The sequence below is a fragment of the Mesoplodon bidens genome (genome assembly GCF_964165515.1).
Source record: "Mesoplodon bidens genome assembly, chromosome: 18".
Lineage (NCBI taxonomy): Eukaryota > Metazoa > Chordata > Mammalia > Artiodactyla > Ziphiidae > Mesoplodon > Mesoplodon bidens.
In genome coordinates, this window is record NC_138175.1 from 45,755,321 (window position 1) to 45,770,574 (window position 15,254).

At 39.6% G+C, this 15,254-nt stretch overlaps 1 protein-coding gene across 1 annotated transcript in view; it reads left to right on the top strand.

Annotated features, from left to right (window-relative positions):
- Positions 1 to 58: 58 nt before the first annotated feature.
- ZNF529 (zinc finger protein 529) overlaps positions 59 to 15,254 on the top strand; it is a gene marked incomplete at its 5' end in the record, with an annotated part of 42,658 nt that continues 27,462 nt past the window's right edge. The window contains 3 exons of the mRNA XM_081216024.1: positions 59 to 113; positions 3,808 to 3,954; positions 5,685 to 5,808. Of these exons, the coding sequence (XP_081072150.1) occupies positions 59 to 113; positions 3,808 to 3,954; positions 5,685 to 5,808 (326 nt within the window). The remainder of the gene's footprint in view (positions 114 to 3,807; positions 3,955 to 5,684; positions 5,809 to 15,254) is intronic.

A 15,254-nucleotide genomic window follows, 5' to 3' on the forward strand; every position in this document is an offset into this window, starting at 1 on the left:
CCCGGGTCTGGGTGAGGGAGGAGCTCACTGCAGGAGTCCCGGAGTTTCCCAGGCACGGATGCGGCAGGTGGAGGCAGGAGCCTCGGGCCTTTGTGAGTCAGCTGCTGAGGAAGGTGATTGTGGGTGGGCACGTGTGATTGTGTGACTGCATCAGTGTAAGATACACACATATGAGTGTATGTGTGTATCAGAAAGAGCGAGAGCGAGCAAGCGAGAGCGAGTGTGTGAGTATGGGGTCGGGGTGTGTGCGTGGTGGGGAGGCTCTGACTGGCCCAGATCAGCTTCCTAGGACTGAGAGGGGGCGGGGCCTTATTAATGACCGTGGTCGGCGGCGACTGTGAGGTGTTACCCTGTGACCAAGTGATCCTGTGACAGCACTATTGTGACCGACTAGAGGCAGATCAAAACTGGCCTAGTGTGACTTTTTTTACTTTTAGGAGGGTGGTTTCATTTTTGCAGTTCTAGCATTGAGGAATCAGTGGACAAGATCCCTGTGTGACTCAGCCTGTGCCTGTCAAAGACTGCGAGCCCCTTGTTAACTACAGAGGTCCCCAGTTCTAAAGCATGGCCCCTGTTGCCTTCATCATTGCACCCTGTATATATTGTTTAGCCTAGTGCTTAATACACAGGCATGCAGTACATTAAGTGTAACCTGTTTGGGAGCTAATTGTCAGTTCCATGGTTTCTTGGAATTTGTTGCACTGGGCTTTCTTTCACTGCCTCTGTGTTTTCACCTGTTATAGCCACACTGTGCAGAAATGCTAGCTGCACAAAAATGGCTAGCATTCTAGGTCTCAAATATTCAAAGGGAAGTTGAATATTTGAGACCTAGAATGAAGGTTCCAACTGAAAAAATCAAAGCTCCGTGTTTATTACGGGGATTTTAGAGCTGGAATTGCCCTCGAGGCAGGGTCCTGGGAAGACATGATATTAAGGCACCAAGGCACCAATCTTTGTCCTTCCTCCAAAGATTCCTCTTGGAAGCTCTGTGGGGGCAAGCTGCATATTGCAGATCTACAGCATTTTCATAGCTTTGTTGACAGGAAACTGCTGTGAACACAAACAGATTTTGCTCCTAGGCTTCAGTCAACCTGACTTTTTTTTATGATACAGGGAAGGGTCAAGAGTATTCCAGTCTTTCTCTTACTTCCATTGGGTATATTTAACATGGATGATGGAGGCTTGCTAGTGATGAAGAATGTGTTCTTATTTAGCCTGTCTTGGTATGAAAGGCCTAGTATGTCATGATCCCCTTTTCATTCCAAGTTTTGCCGTATCCCAAAAGAAGGGCCATGAAAGGAGAAAAGTGTTGCAGCTGCACATCTCAAAGCCAAGCTAGAGGTCATTTTTTTTTTAACATCTTTATTGGAGTATAGTTGCTTTACAATGTTGTGTTAGTTTCTACTGTATAACAAAGTGAATCAGCTATATGTATACATATATCCCAAATCCCCTCCCTCTTCCATCTCCCTCCCACCCTCCCTATCCCACCCCTCTAGGTGGTCACAAAGCACCGAGCTGATCTCCCTGTGCTATGCAGCTGCTTCCCACTAGCTACCTGTTTTACATTTGGTAGTGTATATATGTTAATGCTCCTCTCTCACTTTGTCCCAGATTACCCTTCCCCCTGCCATGTCCTCAAGTCCATTCTCTACGTCTGTGTCTATTCCTGTCCTGCCCCTGGGTTCATCAGAACCATTTTTTTATTTTTATGTTTTAAGATTTCATATATATGTGTTAGCATACAGTATTTGTTTTTCTCTTTCTGACTTCACAATGTATGACAGACTCTAGGTCCATCCACCTCACTACAAATAACTCAATTTTGTTTCTTTTTTATGGCTGAGTAATATTCCATTGTATATATGTGCTACATCTTCTTTATCCATTCATCCGATGATGGACCCTTAGGTTGCTTCCATGTCCTGGCTATTGTAAATAGTGCTGCAGTACCTGTGGTACCTGACTCTTTGAATTATGGTTTTCTCTGGGTATATGCCCAGTAGTGGGATTGCTGGGTCATATGGTAGTTCTATTTTTAGTTTTTTAAGGAACCTCCATACTGTTCTCCATAGTGGCTGTATCAATTTACATTCCCACCAACAGTGCAAGAGGGTTCCCCTTTCCTAGAAGTCATTTTGAGGTTTTTGTTTCATGGAATGAATTTTTGTTTCTCAGGATATAGAATAACTTTATCTTAAATGCCCTGCCAAATAGTGACTAATCCATTTACCTGGCCAAGCCTTCTATTCCCAGTTAATGATAGTACCATGAAGATGGATCCCCTTCTTTCCCAGTTCCTTATCAAATGCCCTTCCTACAGTTAATTTTTGTATAACCACTTGGCAACACTTTCCCCTTGTGCTGTTTTTGTCTAAGCAGTCCCATGACATAGAAACAGTCCTCCTTTACATGGTGATTTGTTAATGCTTAGGTAGAATTACACATTAGATACTTCAGACTTTCTTCAAAGACGTGAGTGGGAAAATGGCAAGGTAGGAGAAGGTTTGATTGATTTCAGTAACAGTGTTCCGTAAAAACGGTCTTCTGTTTTGGAGACCTTTAAGAATATTATTAGGGGGCTTCCCTGGTGGCGCAGTGGTTGAGAGTCTGCCTGCCGATGCAGGGAACACGGGTTCGTGCCCCGGGCCGGGAAGATCCCACATGCCGTGGAGCAGCTGGGCCCGTGAGCCATGGCCGCTGAGCCTGCGCGTCCGGAGCCTGTGCTCCTTAACGGGAGAGGCCACAACAGTGAGAGGCCCGTGTACCGCAAAAAAAGTTGGCTTGGGGGTAGGACTCCATGTGGGCCAATGCTGTTTTGCAATGGCACTGTTTTCTGTTTTTGTGTGTGGGGTGATCAGGCATTCCCAGTTTCTACATAAAAAACCATCCCAAAATTGTGGCTTAGAACAATGATAGCATTTGTTTTAATCATTAATTTGTTCATTGGGCAGAACTTTGTGGAGACATCTAGTCTCTGCTCTACTTGGCTTCAGCTGGGGTGGTTTTAAGATTGGGGGCTGGAATCATCGGAAGGCTTGCTCACGTATTTGGTGGTTGATGCTGACAGTCTGCTGGAACCTCAGCTGGACTGTGGTTGGAATATCTAGCTGTGGCCTTCTTATGTAGCTGCTTGGATTCCTCAAAATGGTTGGGTTTCAGGGTGAGCGTCTTGACAGTGAGTTAGCAGGAAGCTCTATTTTCTTTCCTAATCTAGCCATGGAAAATAGACAGTGTCATTTCCACTGCACTCTATTCATCAAGAGAATCACAAAGGCCTGTTCTGTTTCAAAGGGAAATAAACTCCACTTTAAAAAAAATTTATTTTTGGGTGCGTTGGGTCTTTGTTGCTGTGTGCGGTCTTTCTCTAGTTGCAGTGAGTGGGGGCTACTCTTTGTTGCGGTGCATGGGCTTCTCATTGCGGTGGCTTCTCTTGTGGAGCACAGGCTCTAGGGTGCCCGGGGTTCAGTAGTTGTGGCTCATGGGCTCTAGAGCGCAGGCTCAGTAATTGTAGTGCACGGGCTTAGTTGCTCCACGGCATGTGGGATCTTCCTGGACCAGGGCTCAAACCCATGTCCACTGCATTGGCAGGCAGATTCTTAACCACCGTGCCACCAGGGAAGCCCCTAAACCCCACTTCATGATGAAGTAGGTGAATGGCAAAATTCTGGAAGAACATTCAGGACCTGAAATATTGTGGGCCTTACTGGAATTTACAGTATGTGTGCCTTATTGGAATTTACACTATGTGCCAATCCCTGAGGCCAAAGATGAGGTTTAGGTGTGGATGGTGTCTTCCCTTTGCAGCCCTGCAAAGTAGAATAGTGGGAGGAGTATCTGCTCGAGATGTGCCCAATCTCAGGCCCAGGCCAGTATTAGCAGAGTGGAGGACGAGCCAGAACCCTCCTGCTGAAGTGTCTGGATCCTACTTTCAGACAGGAGGACCTCTGCTTGGTATCTGTGCTTGTTTACTGGATTCTTTGTATGTGGACTGTTTAGATTTGTCCAGAACCCATCTTACCTGTTATTTTCTATGTATGTTGATAAGGTACTGTTTACAGGCAGGAAGACAAAAGAAAAAAGCACATAGTAATGTGTAGCATTTGGGGAGCTGAGAAGTACATCTGGTGTCAGACCAACTTTTCTCTTCCCAGTTCTCACCTCTGTAGTCTCTGTGCTTCTCCAGGAGGGAAACCCTGAAGAGTACTGACAAGTTCTCAACCATTTTAAACCATGGCTTTGGTAAGTTTCTGTTTCTCTCTAGTTCTTGAACATAGTTATATATTAGATCATGTGAACATTTCTTTATTTAGAAATGTCCTGTGTAACAGATCTCTAAGAAGCTGTCCCCAGTTCCTCCCATACCAGTGAAGTATGATGCCAACCAGCCCAGGGTCCTCCTGATGGGTCTCCCTGTTCTTCCATTAATGTGTAGCATCTCCTATAAGTTCAGCCTTATTTCAAGAAGAGTTATGGAGTAAAATTAAATCGCTTGAGGAGGAGGTATTTCACCATCCAAAGAATGGTGGAGAGATGAGTAAGAGAAGTTGGTCCCATTTGATTACTCATGGAAAAACTTAGAAATTCTTTGCATTTTCTAGGAAAATATACGATTGGCAGTTGATTGGCTCCAGTGTTGGTATGTGTTGAGATTACATGTTTTATGAGGCTTTTAGGATTGAGTAGGAGTAAAATTGGGACTTGCATACAGAGAGATCAGGGATCTACCTTGGGAATCAGTCATGGAAAGATGATTATCAGGAGGAAGATTTATTGTGTACTTGAAAAGTTTGTGCTGGTTTAAGATGATTTTCTATGTGATTATGGACCATTATGCATTTTATATCCACTAACTCAGGATCAAGGAAAGTATTCAGTGACGGATGGTGGCTCAGCTAGATTTAAAAGAAGTAGATAACTACAGACTCCCATCAGTAGAAAAGATGTTAGAGATTTTTTCCCCCACCCTAAACTTGGTAGTATAAAAGAATAATTAAGAGTGATATATCTACTAGATTAACTGTAGCTGTTAAAAAATTTACTAAATACTTTGGCATAAGAAAGTTCAGTGCTTATTACATATTTTAAAATAATGGTCTTACACCCAAACCGAAAAAAGTTAGAGAACAATTTAGTGTGAAATATGAAACCATTAAAAAAATGGTATATAACATAATGAACCTGAGGCTTGAAGAAATTCTTTAATTTTATGCAAACTATTATCCCTCTATCTATCTATATGGAGATTTAATATTATGTTGGAAAAGAAATTCCATGAATTATATTTTCTTAGTCTGTAATGGAAAAAGAGGATGTAAAAATTAACATTTATTAATAACTTATGAGGTAGGCATATGGCATGCAGTATGCTCATATTCACTATTGCAGTTAATTGGTAAATTGTGATTCTTCTATTCATTTCTAGCCATGTTTCTAGACATGTTTTTATAACTGAGGAACCACATAATAGGCATGAACTAAATCAACTAGATTACTTAAAAATATGTGTATAATCTGTTTCTGAAACACTGATTTCCTTAACTTCTCTTACCATAGACTTCCAGCCACAGCCTATTTGCTTGCTATATAGCCCCCTTCTTGGATTTCAAACCTTTATTTACTCTCTTTCTATTTTGAAAACATTTCTTGAATTTCACCAGTAATGCTTGGGTTTGTGCTTTTAGGAATGGGTAACATTCAGGAAAGCGGCCCTAGAGTTCACTCAGGAGGAGTGGAATATCTGGGGCTCTGCTCTGAGGGAATTGTACTGGGATGTGATGATAGAAAACAGCAACTTAGTCTCACTGGGTAAGCTGTCTGCCTCAAATAATTTAAATATTCTCTCTGGAATATCAAGGCTATCTTTTAAGAAACTAGGTGATTTTTTTCACCCCGTTTTCAAAGGCATGGGTTAAGCTTTGTTGTGTTGCAGATGACACCTCACCATTCTTCATGACATTCATTCTTCATGATAGTCATACTTTTCTCAGTCCCTTCATATAATTTCTACCTTCTTTGATACCCAGGGAGCTAGATGTGATTTGTGGGACACTTAAGACATATCTATTGACAAAGAAACCAGGTGTTATGTTGTGTTTGAACTCAGAATTGGTAAAGATGCTGTACATTATTTTCTGACCCACCTTTAGAACAGACAAAAAAAAATCCTGATTTGTACTGATTTTCAAAGTAATCTCTACAATTTACATGGTGATGGATTTAGTCAAAAAATATTTTAAATAGTGAAGTGAACACATTCATTTCTTATAACAAAATTTTTTTATTTGACCTACATTGTCATTGAAAATGACAATCCATGAACTTTGCATTTATCAGCATTTGTTTAGCATTCTAGAAAGAACCTGTGAATGTTTCAGAAATCTCCATTTTTCCTCTTAGAAAATAACAAACAAAAATATAGTAATCATAGCCAACATGGTTCTCATTGAATTAACTGTTATACTATATTGCCTTTTAATACAGAGAGCCAGTATAGGTTTAAATAAGACCTTCCTTACCTCTCTCATCTCTCTATTCTTTGTGATTCTTTCATCACCCTAAGGTGACTGTTCTCTCAATCCCTCTACTCTTCTCTGAAGTCTTCACCAATATTATTTTTGCTTACAGGTCATTAGAAATTTAATTCTCAAAGTGTTTTATAGAATTGGTTTTAATTCTTATAAATATTTTTATACATTATTTCATATTTATTTCTTATGGGCAGTGTGACCACCATATTCAAGCAAGGGAAGAAGCTGGGAGGGTTGTCAAGAAGACAGAGAGCTCAGCTGAGTAAGGGCTGATCAGGCAGGGAACTTTAATTACATCTGTTAGGCCTTTTAAAAAAATTTTTCACTTTTCAATTGTTTGCTGTTACTATATAAAATTAGTTAATTATTATATAATAACTTTGTATCCAGCAACTTTTCTAATTTACTTATAAGTGCTAGTTCTTGCTTTATAGATTCTTCAGGATTTTGTAAACAAACAATTGCCATCTACAGATAGGGTTTTCTTCTTCTTTGCCAGTGTTTATATCTTCATTCATTTTTATTGCCTTAATGTAATTGCTAGGACTTCCAATACAGTGTTGAATAGAAGTAGTGAAAGTAGACATTGTTGCCATTTTTTTTTTTTTTTGCTGTACGCGGGCCTCTCACTGCTGTGGCCCCTCCCGTTGCGGAGCACAGGCTCCGGACACACAGGCTCCGCGGCCATGGCTCGCGGGCCCAGCCGCTCCGCGGCATGTGGGATCCTCCAGGATAGGGGCACGAACCCGTGTCCCCTGCATCGGCAGGCGGACTCCCAACCACTGCGCCACCAGGGAAGCCCTGTTGCCATTTTTTGGTCATAGGAGGATAATGTTTAATATTTCATCATTACACATAGGTGGGGGTTTTGTATAGATGCTCTATCAAATTTCGCAAGTTCTCTAGTCCTAGCTTGCTGCGAGTTTTTATCATGAAAGGATATTATATTTTGTAAGATACTTTTTCTGAATCTACTGAAGCAATATGTCTTTACTCCTTTATTCAACTAATATGATGAATTAAATTGATTTTTGATTGTTAACTCAATCTTGTATATGTGGGTCATGTTGTATTTCCTTATATATATTTCCATATTAAATTTGTGTGAAATAATAGAAAAATATATGTTGATCTCTGCCCCCAGTTCCTAGTATAGAACTCCTAAAACCCTTGTATTTGCCTAAGTCATAAGAGTACTAGGAGCATCTTTTGTTCTAATATTTGGTCTTTGACTCTGGTTCCTGACAGAGTTCCTAAATCCCTTGGAATTTCCTAGGTAATAGGAGAGTGTCTTTTGTTCTGAGAAGGTAACTCTTGGTGGGCAGGTAACTTTTGTTCTGAGAAGGTAACTCTTGGATGGTAGCTGGTCACCAGAAATATCAAGCCATGATTAGAAGCTTGGAATTTTCAGCCCCACCCATCATGGGTAGGGGAGAGGAGCTGGAGATTAAACTAATGATTGATTATGCCTACATGATAAAGCCTCCATAAAAATCCCCAAAGTATGGGATTCTGAGAGTTTCCAGGTCAGTGAACACAGTCACATACCGGGAGGGTGGTGTGGCCCAACACGGGGACAAAAGCTCCTTGGCTTGGGACCCTTCCAGACCTCCTTCTATGTACCCCCTCATCTGGCTGTTTGTCTGTATCTTTTATGATATATTTTGTTATATAACAAACTGGCAAACATAAGTGTTTCTGAGTTCTGTGAGTTCTAGGAAATGCTCATACCCAATGAAGAACCCCGATTTATAGCCAGTTGGTCAAAAGTACAGGTGACAACCTGGGGCTTTTGATTGGCATCTGAAATGGGGTGGGGGAGTAGGGAAGACAGTCTTTTGGGACTGTGCCCTTAACCTGTGTGATCTGATGCTACCTCTAGGTAGATGGCATCAGAATTGAGTTAAATTTTAGGACACCCAGCTGATGTTAAAAAAAACCCATACTTTTGGTGACCAGAAGTAAAGTGGGATAGCAGTGTAAGACTAAAGGAGAAACACAGGAGGAATGTGTTTTTCCTACCCAATTTGCTAACACTTTCTTAAGAAATTTTGCACAAAGCTTTAGTATGTCATTTTCTCTCAAGTTTTGGTATTAGTGTAGTACTGGCCTCATAAAATAAGATGTGAACTATTTCCTCCTCTTCTAGAAAAGTTTGTATGAGATTGGTATTATTTCTTGAATGTCTGGTAGCATCCTCTAGTAAAATTAGCTAGGCCTGGAGTTTTCTTTATGATAACAAATTCATTTTCTTTAATAGGTATTGGGCTATTCAGATATTCTATTTCATCTTGTATCTGTCTTATACTGTTATATTTTTCAGTAATTTTGTCCATTTCATCTGAGTTGTCAAATTTGTTGCAATGAAGTGGTTCATAATAATTCCATTGTTAGACTTCTACTATTTATATGTTCCTTAGTGATAAGTTCTCTTTCATTCCTGATATTGGTGACTTGTCTTTGCAGTTTTTTATTTTTAACAATTCTAGGTAAGGTTTAATCAAATTTGTTGCTCTTTCCAAAGAAATTACTTTTGGTTTGGCTAATTGTATGTTTATTTTCTATTTAGTTTATTTCTTCTCTTTTACCTTCTAGGTACTGAGGGTTTACTTTGCCTTTCTTTTTCTAGCTTCTTAAAGTGGAACCTCTGGTTACTGATTTTAGACCCTTCTTCTCTTCTAATATAACATTTAAAGCCAGAAATTCCCTACTTTAACTCCATTCCACAAGTTTTTATATATTGTATTTTTATCAGTCAGTTCAAAATATTTTCTTATTTCCATTTTGATTTCCTCTTTAACCCACGGATCATATAGAAGTGTGTTGCTTAATTTCCAAACATTTGTATGTTTTCTAGCTACTTCATTGTTATTGATTTTCAGTCTAGTCCTATTTGCTCAGAGAATACACTGTGTATGATTCTGATCCTTTGAAATTCATTGACACTTTTTGTATGGCCCAATATATAGTCTATATTGGTGAATATGCTGTGTGCACTTGAAAGGAATATGTATTCAATGGATGTTGGGTGAATTATTGTACAAATATTAATTTGTCCAAGTTGGTTGATAGTTCATATCATTTACGTCTTCACAATTTTTTTTGTCTTGTATTTTTTTCAATTGCTGAGAGATATTAAAATCAGGGCCAGGACTACGGTAATGCTGAATTGAGTAAAGCACCTGGGGTGCAAAATTTAAGGAGGCGCTCATTCTTAGGGTCATGCAAGTGCAGTGTTGTTTGATGTTGTGTTTTTAGGTGTGTACACATATATGATAATAATTCTTCCTAATGTATGGACTCTTCTATCATGAAATGTCCTTCTTTATCACTGGTGTAGTTTATCTGAAAACAGTATAGCCACTCTACTAGCTATACAAACTGTATCTATATAAACACAACACTATAATTTTTACCTTGAATACTTATATGTAGTTTAAAGAAGTTAAAATAAAAGAGTTATTACATTTATCCAGAGAGTTACCATTTATGCTCTCTTCCTTTGTTCCTGAAGATCCCATTTCCCCACTGGTAGCATTGTGTTTTAGCCTGAAGAGCTTCCTTTTAGCATTTCTTGTAATGCAGGTCTGTTGGTAACAAATTGTTAGTTTTCTCTTATCTAAAAGTATCTTTATTTTTCATTCACTCTTTTTTTTAATGATTTGGAATACTGTGCATTTTAAAATTTTATGTATGTATGTATGTATGTATGTATATATGTATGGCTGGCCGGCCGTGTTGGGTCTTCGTTTCTGTGCGAGGGCTTTCTCTGGTTGTGGCAAACGGAGGCCACTCTTCATCGCGGTGCGCAGGCCTCTCACTATCGCAGCCTCTCTTGTTGCGGAGCACAGGCTCCAGACACGCAGGCTCAGTAGTTGCGGCTCACGGGCCTAGTTGCTCCGCGGCATGTGGGATCCTCCCAGACCAGGGCTCGAACCCGTGTCCGCTGCATTAGCAGGCAGATTCTCAACCACTGCGCCACCAGGGAAGCCCCTTTGTTCATTCTTGAATATATTTTCTCTGAATATAGAATTCTGCCTTGTTAAGATTTAAACACTTTTTAAAATTGTGTAGTGGACACTGACACCTCTAATTCCAATCCAACTTAACAAGGTTTATTTCAGACCTCTTCCTTTACATGTTTGTACCTATCTTCTCTGACTATGAGAATCATGGTTCCATATATCTTCAGTATATTTAGTTATTACCCAGTTACTCTGCGTGTATCCAGGCTGTCATCCATGCAGACCACAAACTCTGCCTGAGTTTCTCTGTACATGACAACACATGGGCCTAGACCCTGATTCTCTCAGGGTCTCTCAGTTGTGGTCAAGAAGATTGAGCTCCTTCATGGGCTCCATTTTCCACCACTCTGACAGAAGATATGTGAACTCTTTCCCTTTTTATACCTTCATTTTGAATTTTTTTCTTTGGAAAAAAAATCTCATAGAGGCTGTGGGCAAGCAAGCCCTGATACTAAGACCCACCCCTCTTGGGGCAGGCATAAACACCAAGTGAATCAATCTCCTTATCCCAGAACTGAAAACTCTTATGGTAGACTGTTGAGCCCCTGGCTGCTTATATATTCTTTACTTTGAAAATTTGTATTTTTTAAAATTTTATTTGTCTTAAGATATAATCTGTGGTTCTATTGTTTTTCTTTATTGCTTGTTTGTCTTCATTTCTGGTAAACTTTCATTTGTAATTTATTCTTGAATTTGTTTCTGAGTTTTCCTAACATATACTATTAGTTTATTTATTGTAATATTTTCTGTGTTTATTCTTATGTAGTAAAGAATTAACCTTACACAAAGAGAGGTCTTGCTTTTGCCTTTGGCTCCTGGGAGGTGATCACTAAACCCTTGGAATGTCCTGCTTGATAGTGTCTTTGTTTACCTGAGGGTAAAAACTGGAAGAGTCTAATAATGTGATTTAGGTTGGAGTTTTGAGTCATGCAGTATTAGTGCAAACTCTGGAGGGAGCTGGAAACTAAGGTCAGCCATGCAGGCAGTCAACCATGTCTATATGACTGAGCCCCAGTAGAAACTCTGGACACCAAGGCTCAGGTGAGCTTCCCTGATTGGCAGTACTCCATGCTTAGCCACACACTGTTGCTGAAAAAGTTAGCATTGTCCATGATTTCACTGGGAGAGGACACCTTGAAGATTTTAGAATGCTTTAAGTCTATTCTTTCTATTGTTAGTGCTTTTTAATATTCTGTTTTGAAACGTCATTACTTAATCATTATTACTTAGTATACACTTACTTAGACTTCCCAACCAATTTTATCTCATTCTGTCTTTCTGGGATCAATTTACTTCTTGCTAATGTGTATGTTCTAGAAATTTTCCAGTGAGTCTATGAAAGAATCCCCATTCTTTGCCTTAAAATGTCTTTATTTTGCCCCATTCTCTCTTTTTTTTTTTTTTTCGGTACGCGGGCCTCTCACTGTTGTGGCCTCTCCCGTTGCGGAGCACAGGCTCCAGACGCGCAGGCTCAGCGGCCATGGCTCATGGGCCCAGCTGCTCCGCGGCACGTGGGATCTTCCCGGACCAGGGCACGAACCCGTGTCCCCTGCATCAGCAGGCGGACTCAACCACTGCGCCACCAGGGAAGCCCCTATTTTGCCCCATTCTTGACTGCTATTTTTCCTTTATCATTTTGAAGGTATTATTCCATTGTCTTCTGACATCTCATGTGCCTAATCATCATTCCTTTTAGGTAACATGTTTTCTTTCTTTTTCTTTCCTTCAGAAGATTTGTTATTTTGCAGTATCAGGATGTGTCTAGGTATTAGATCTACTTTCATTATTCCACTTACAACTTATTTTGATTCCTGATCGTGAAATCATGACTTTAATTATGAAAAGTTCTAAACCATTTTCTTTTCTGATGCCTCCCCTCCTTTCTCTATTTCCCTCGTTTTATGACATTAGATGTGTATTGAACCTTTTCATTTTCTTCTATATCTCTTATAGTTTCCCTTCTATATTTCACATTTCATCTCTGTGCTGCCTTCTAGGTGATTCCCTCAGATACATGTTTAAGTCTAATAATTTACTTTTCAGTAGTGTTAATTCTTTAAGTTCTCAGGTTTTTTTTTTTTTACTTTGATTTTTATTTCTGGAAATTCTCTTTATTCTTTTAATATCTGCAAATTCTTTTTATGTATTGTGCTTTTCTTGACTTTTCCATTTTAAACATTATTTCATATTCTTTTATGTTGTCATATTATATGCAGTTCTTGTAGGTACCAACTTTCTCCCCCCCCACCCAGTTTTACTGACATAATTGACATATAACATCATATAAGCTTAAGGTGCACAGCATGATCACCTGACACATGTATATATTGTGAAATGATCACCACAGTAAGTTTAGTTAATACCTGTCACCTCACATAGTTACAAAATAATTTTTTTCCTTCTGATGAGAACTTTTAGGATTAGCAACTTTCATATATGCTATTCAGCATTGTTAACTATAGTCACATTGTTGTATATCTCCAGTACTTACTTGTTTGTGCCTTTTGACCATCTTCACCCAATTCCCCTACCCACCACCAACTTTCTTTCTTTACCTGCTGACTCTCCTGTGATGGCCTTTTCCTTGTTGATTTATTTTTTTTAATTTAAAAAATTTCCTTCCTTTTTATTTAATTATTTATTTTGGATGTGTCGGGTCTTAGTTGCAGCACACGGGATCTTTTGTTGTGGTGGGCGCTCTCTTCGTTGTGGTGTGCAGGCTCCAGAGCATGCAGGCTCAGTAGTTGTGGCGTGTGGGCTCTCTAGTTGTGGCATGTGGGATCCAGAGCGTGGGGGCCCTGTAGTTGAGGCACGCAGGCTCTGTAGTTGTGGTGTGCAGGCTCAGTTGTTGTGGCGCACAGGCTTAGTTGCCACGTGCATGTTTAGTTTCCCCAAGGCATGTGGGATCTTAGTTCCCTGACCAGGGATCAAACCTGTGTTCTCTGCATTGGAAGGCAGATTCTCAACCACTGGACCACCAGGGGAGTTCCTTCTTGTTGATTTATAGTTTTTGTTTTTCAGCTCATTTCAGTGGAGGAAGAGGTTGTTGTTTATTTCAACTTAATCTCATGTGCCCTGAGTTAAAAGAATTTCTAAAGCAGTGCTGTTACATTTACTTCCTGCCGAGTTGTAAGCATTTCAGTAGAATTCAACCAGGTTCTGCATGTAGGATTTTTTTTTTAATTAAAAATTAAATTTCTTTAATAGATACGGAGAGATTCTGTTTTTCTATTTTTTCTCGAGTTAGTTTTGGGAAGTTGTGCTTTTCAAGCAATAATAGTATTTTATCTGTGTTGTCTAATTTATTGGCATCAACTTGTTCATAACATTCCCTTAATTTTTTGCCATCTGTGGGATCTGTAGTGATATCTCAATTTTCATTTCTGACATGGGAAGCCCTATTAACTATTCTTAATATGGATTTATAAATTTTAAAACTCTTTCCAAATAAACAACTTTTGGTTTTATTCATTTTCTCTATTGTCTGCTTTCTACTTCATTGATTTCTGTCTATTTTTATTTCTTCTACTTATTTTGGGTTTCGTTTTTTGGGTTGTCTTTTTCTAGTTTCTTTCAGCCTTTATTCATTTTTTAAAAGTGTGGTAAAACACACATAACATACAATTTACCATCTTAACCATTTTAAAGTGTAGAGATCAATACTGTTAAGTATATTCATATTGTTATGCAACCAGTCTCTAGAACTTTTCATCTTGCAAAACTGAAACTGTATCCATTAAACAACTCTCCATTTCCTCTTCCCCAGCCCCTGGCAACCACCATCCTGCTATCTGTTTCTATATGTCTGACTACTCTAGATACTTCACATAAGTGGAGTAATACCGTATTTGTATTTTTTGCCCCCAATCCCCTAAAAAAGTCTCAGAGATTGCAAGCTCCCTCATCTCTTTGGGCCAGTGAGTAGTATTTTTCTAGAAATATTTTATAGGACTAAGCAGGGTCTTAGTTCCCGCTCTGTGCCCCCTGTTCCTGTGTAGAAACTAGAACCCCAGACCCCAGTTAGTACTCTTAAGCATTATATATGGGATCAAAGATCTCTATGAGGTGTCAGCTCACAGTTACCTTTACATTTACTGTTGTGATTCATCTCTTTGTTTCTGGATGCAGAATTTTCCTTTTTCCTTTTCTTTTCTTTTGAACTTGACCATAGTTCAGATGGCATTTCTCTGTGTTTGTAGGGGGAGGAGGGACAGACATCCACTTGTTATGTCTCTCTTTTAAAAAAATTTCTGGGACTTCCCTGGTGGCACAGTGGTTAAGAATCCACCTGCCAATGCAGGGGACATGGGTTTGATCCCCGGTCCAGGAAGATCCCACATGCCGCGGAGCAACAAAGCCCATGCACCACGACTACTGAGCCTGTGCTCTAGAGCCCACGAGCCACAACTGCTGAGCCCATGTGCCACAACTACTGAAGCCTGCGCACCTAGAGCCCGTGCTCTGCAACAAGAGAAGCCACTGCAATGAGAAGCCCGCGCACCGCAACTAAGAGTAGTCCCCACTCACTGCAACTAGAGGAAGCCTGTGCGCAGCAACAAAGACCCAACGCAGCCAAAAATAAATAAACAAAAAATAAAATTTAAAAATAAATAAATAATTTAAAAATTTCTACTATACTTTGTTCTTGCCTCTTACCTAGAGGAGAGAAAAAAATGGAATGATTTCCTCAGTTTTTAAA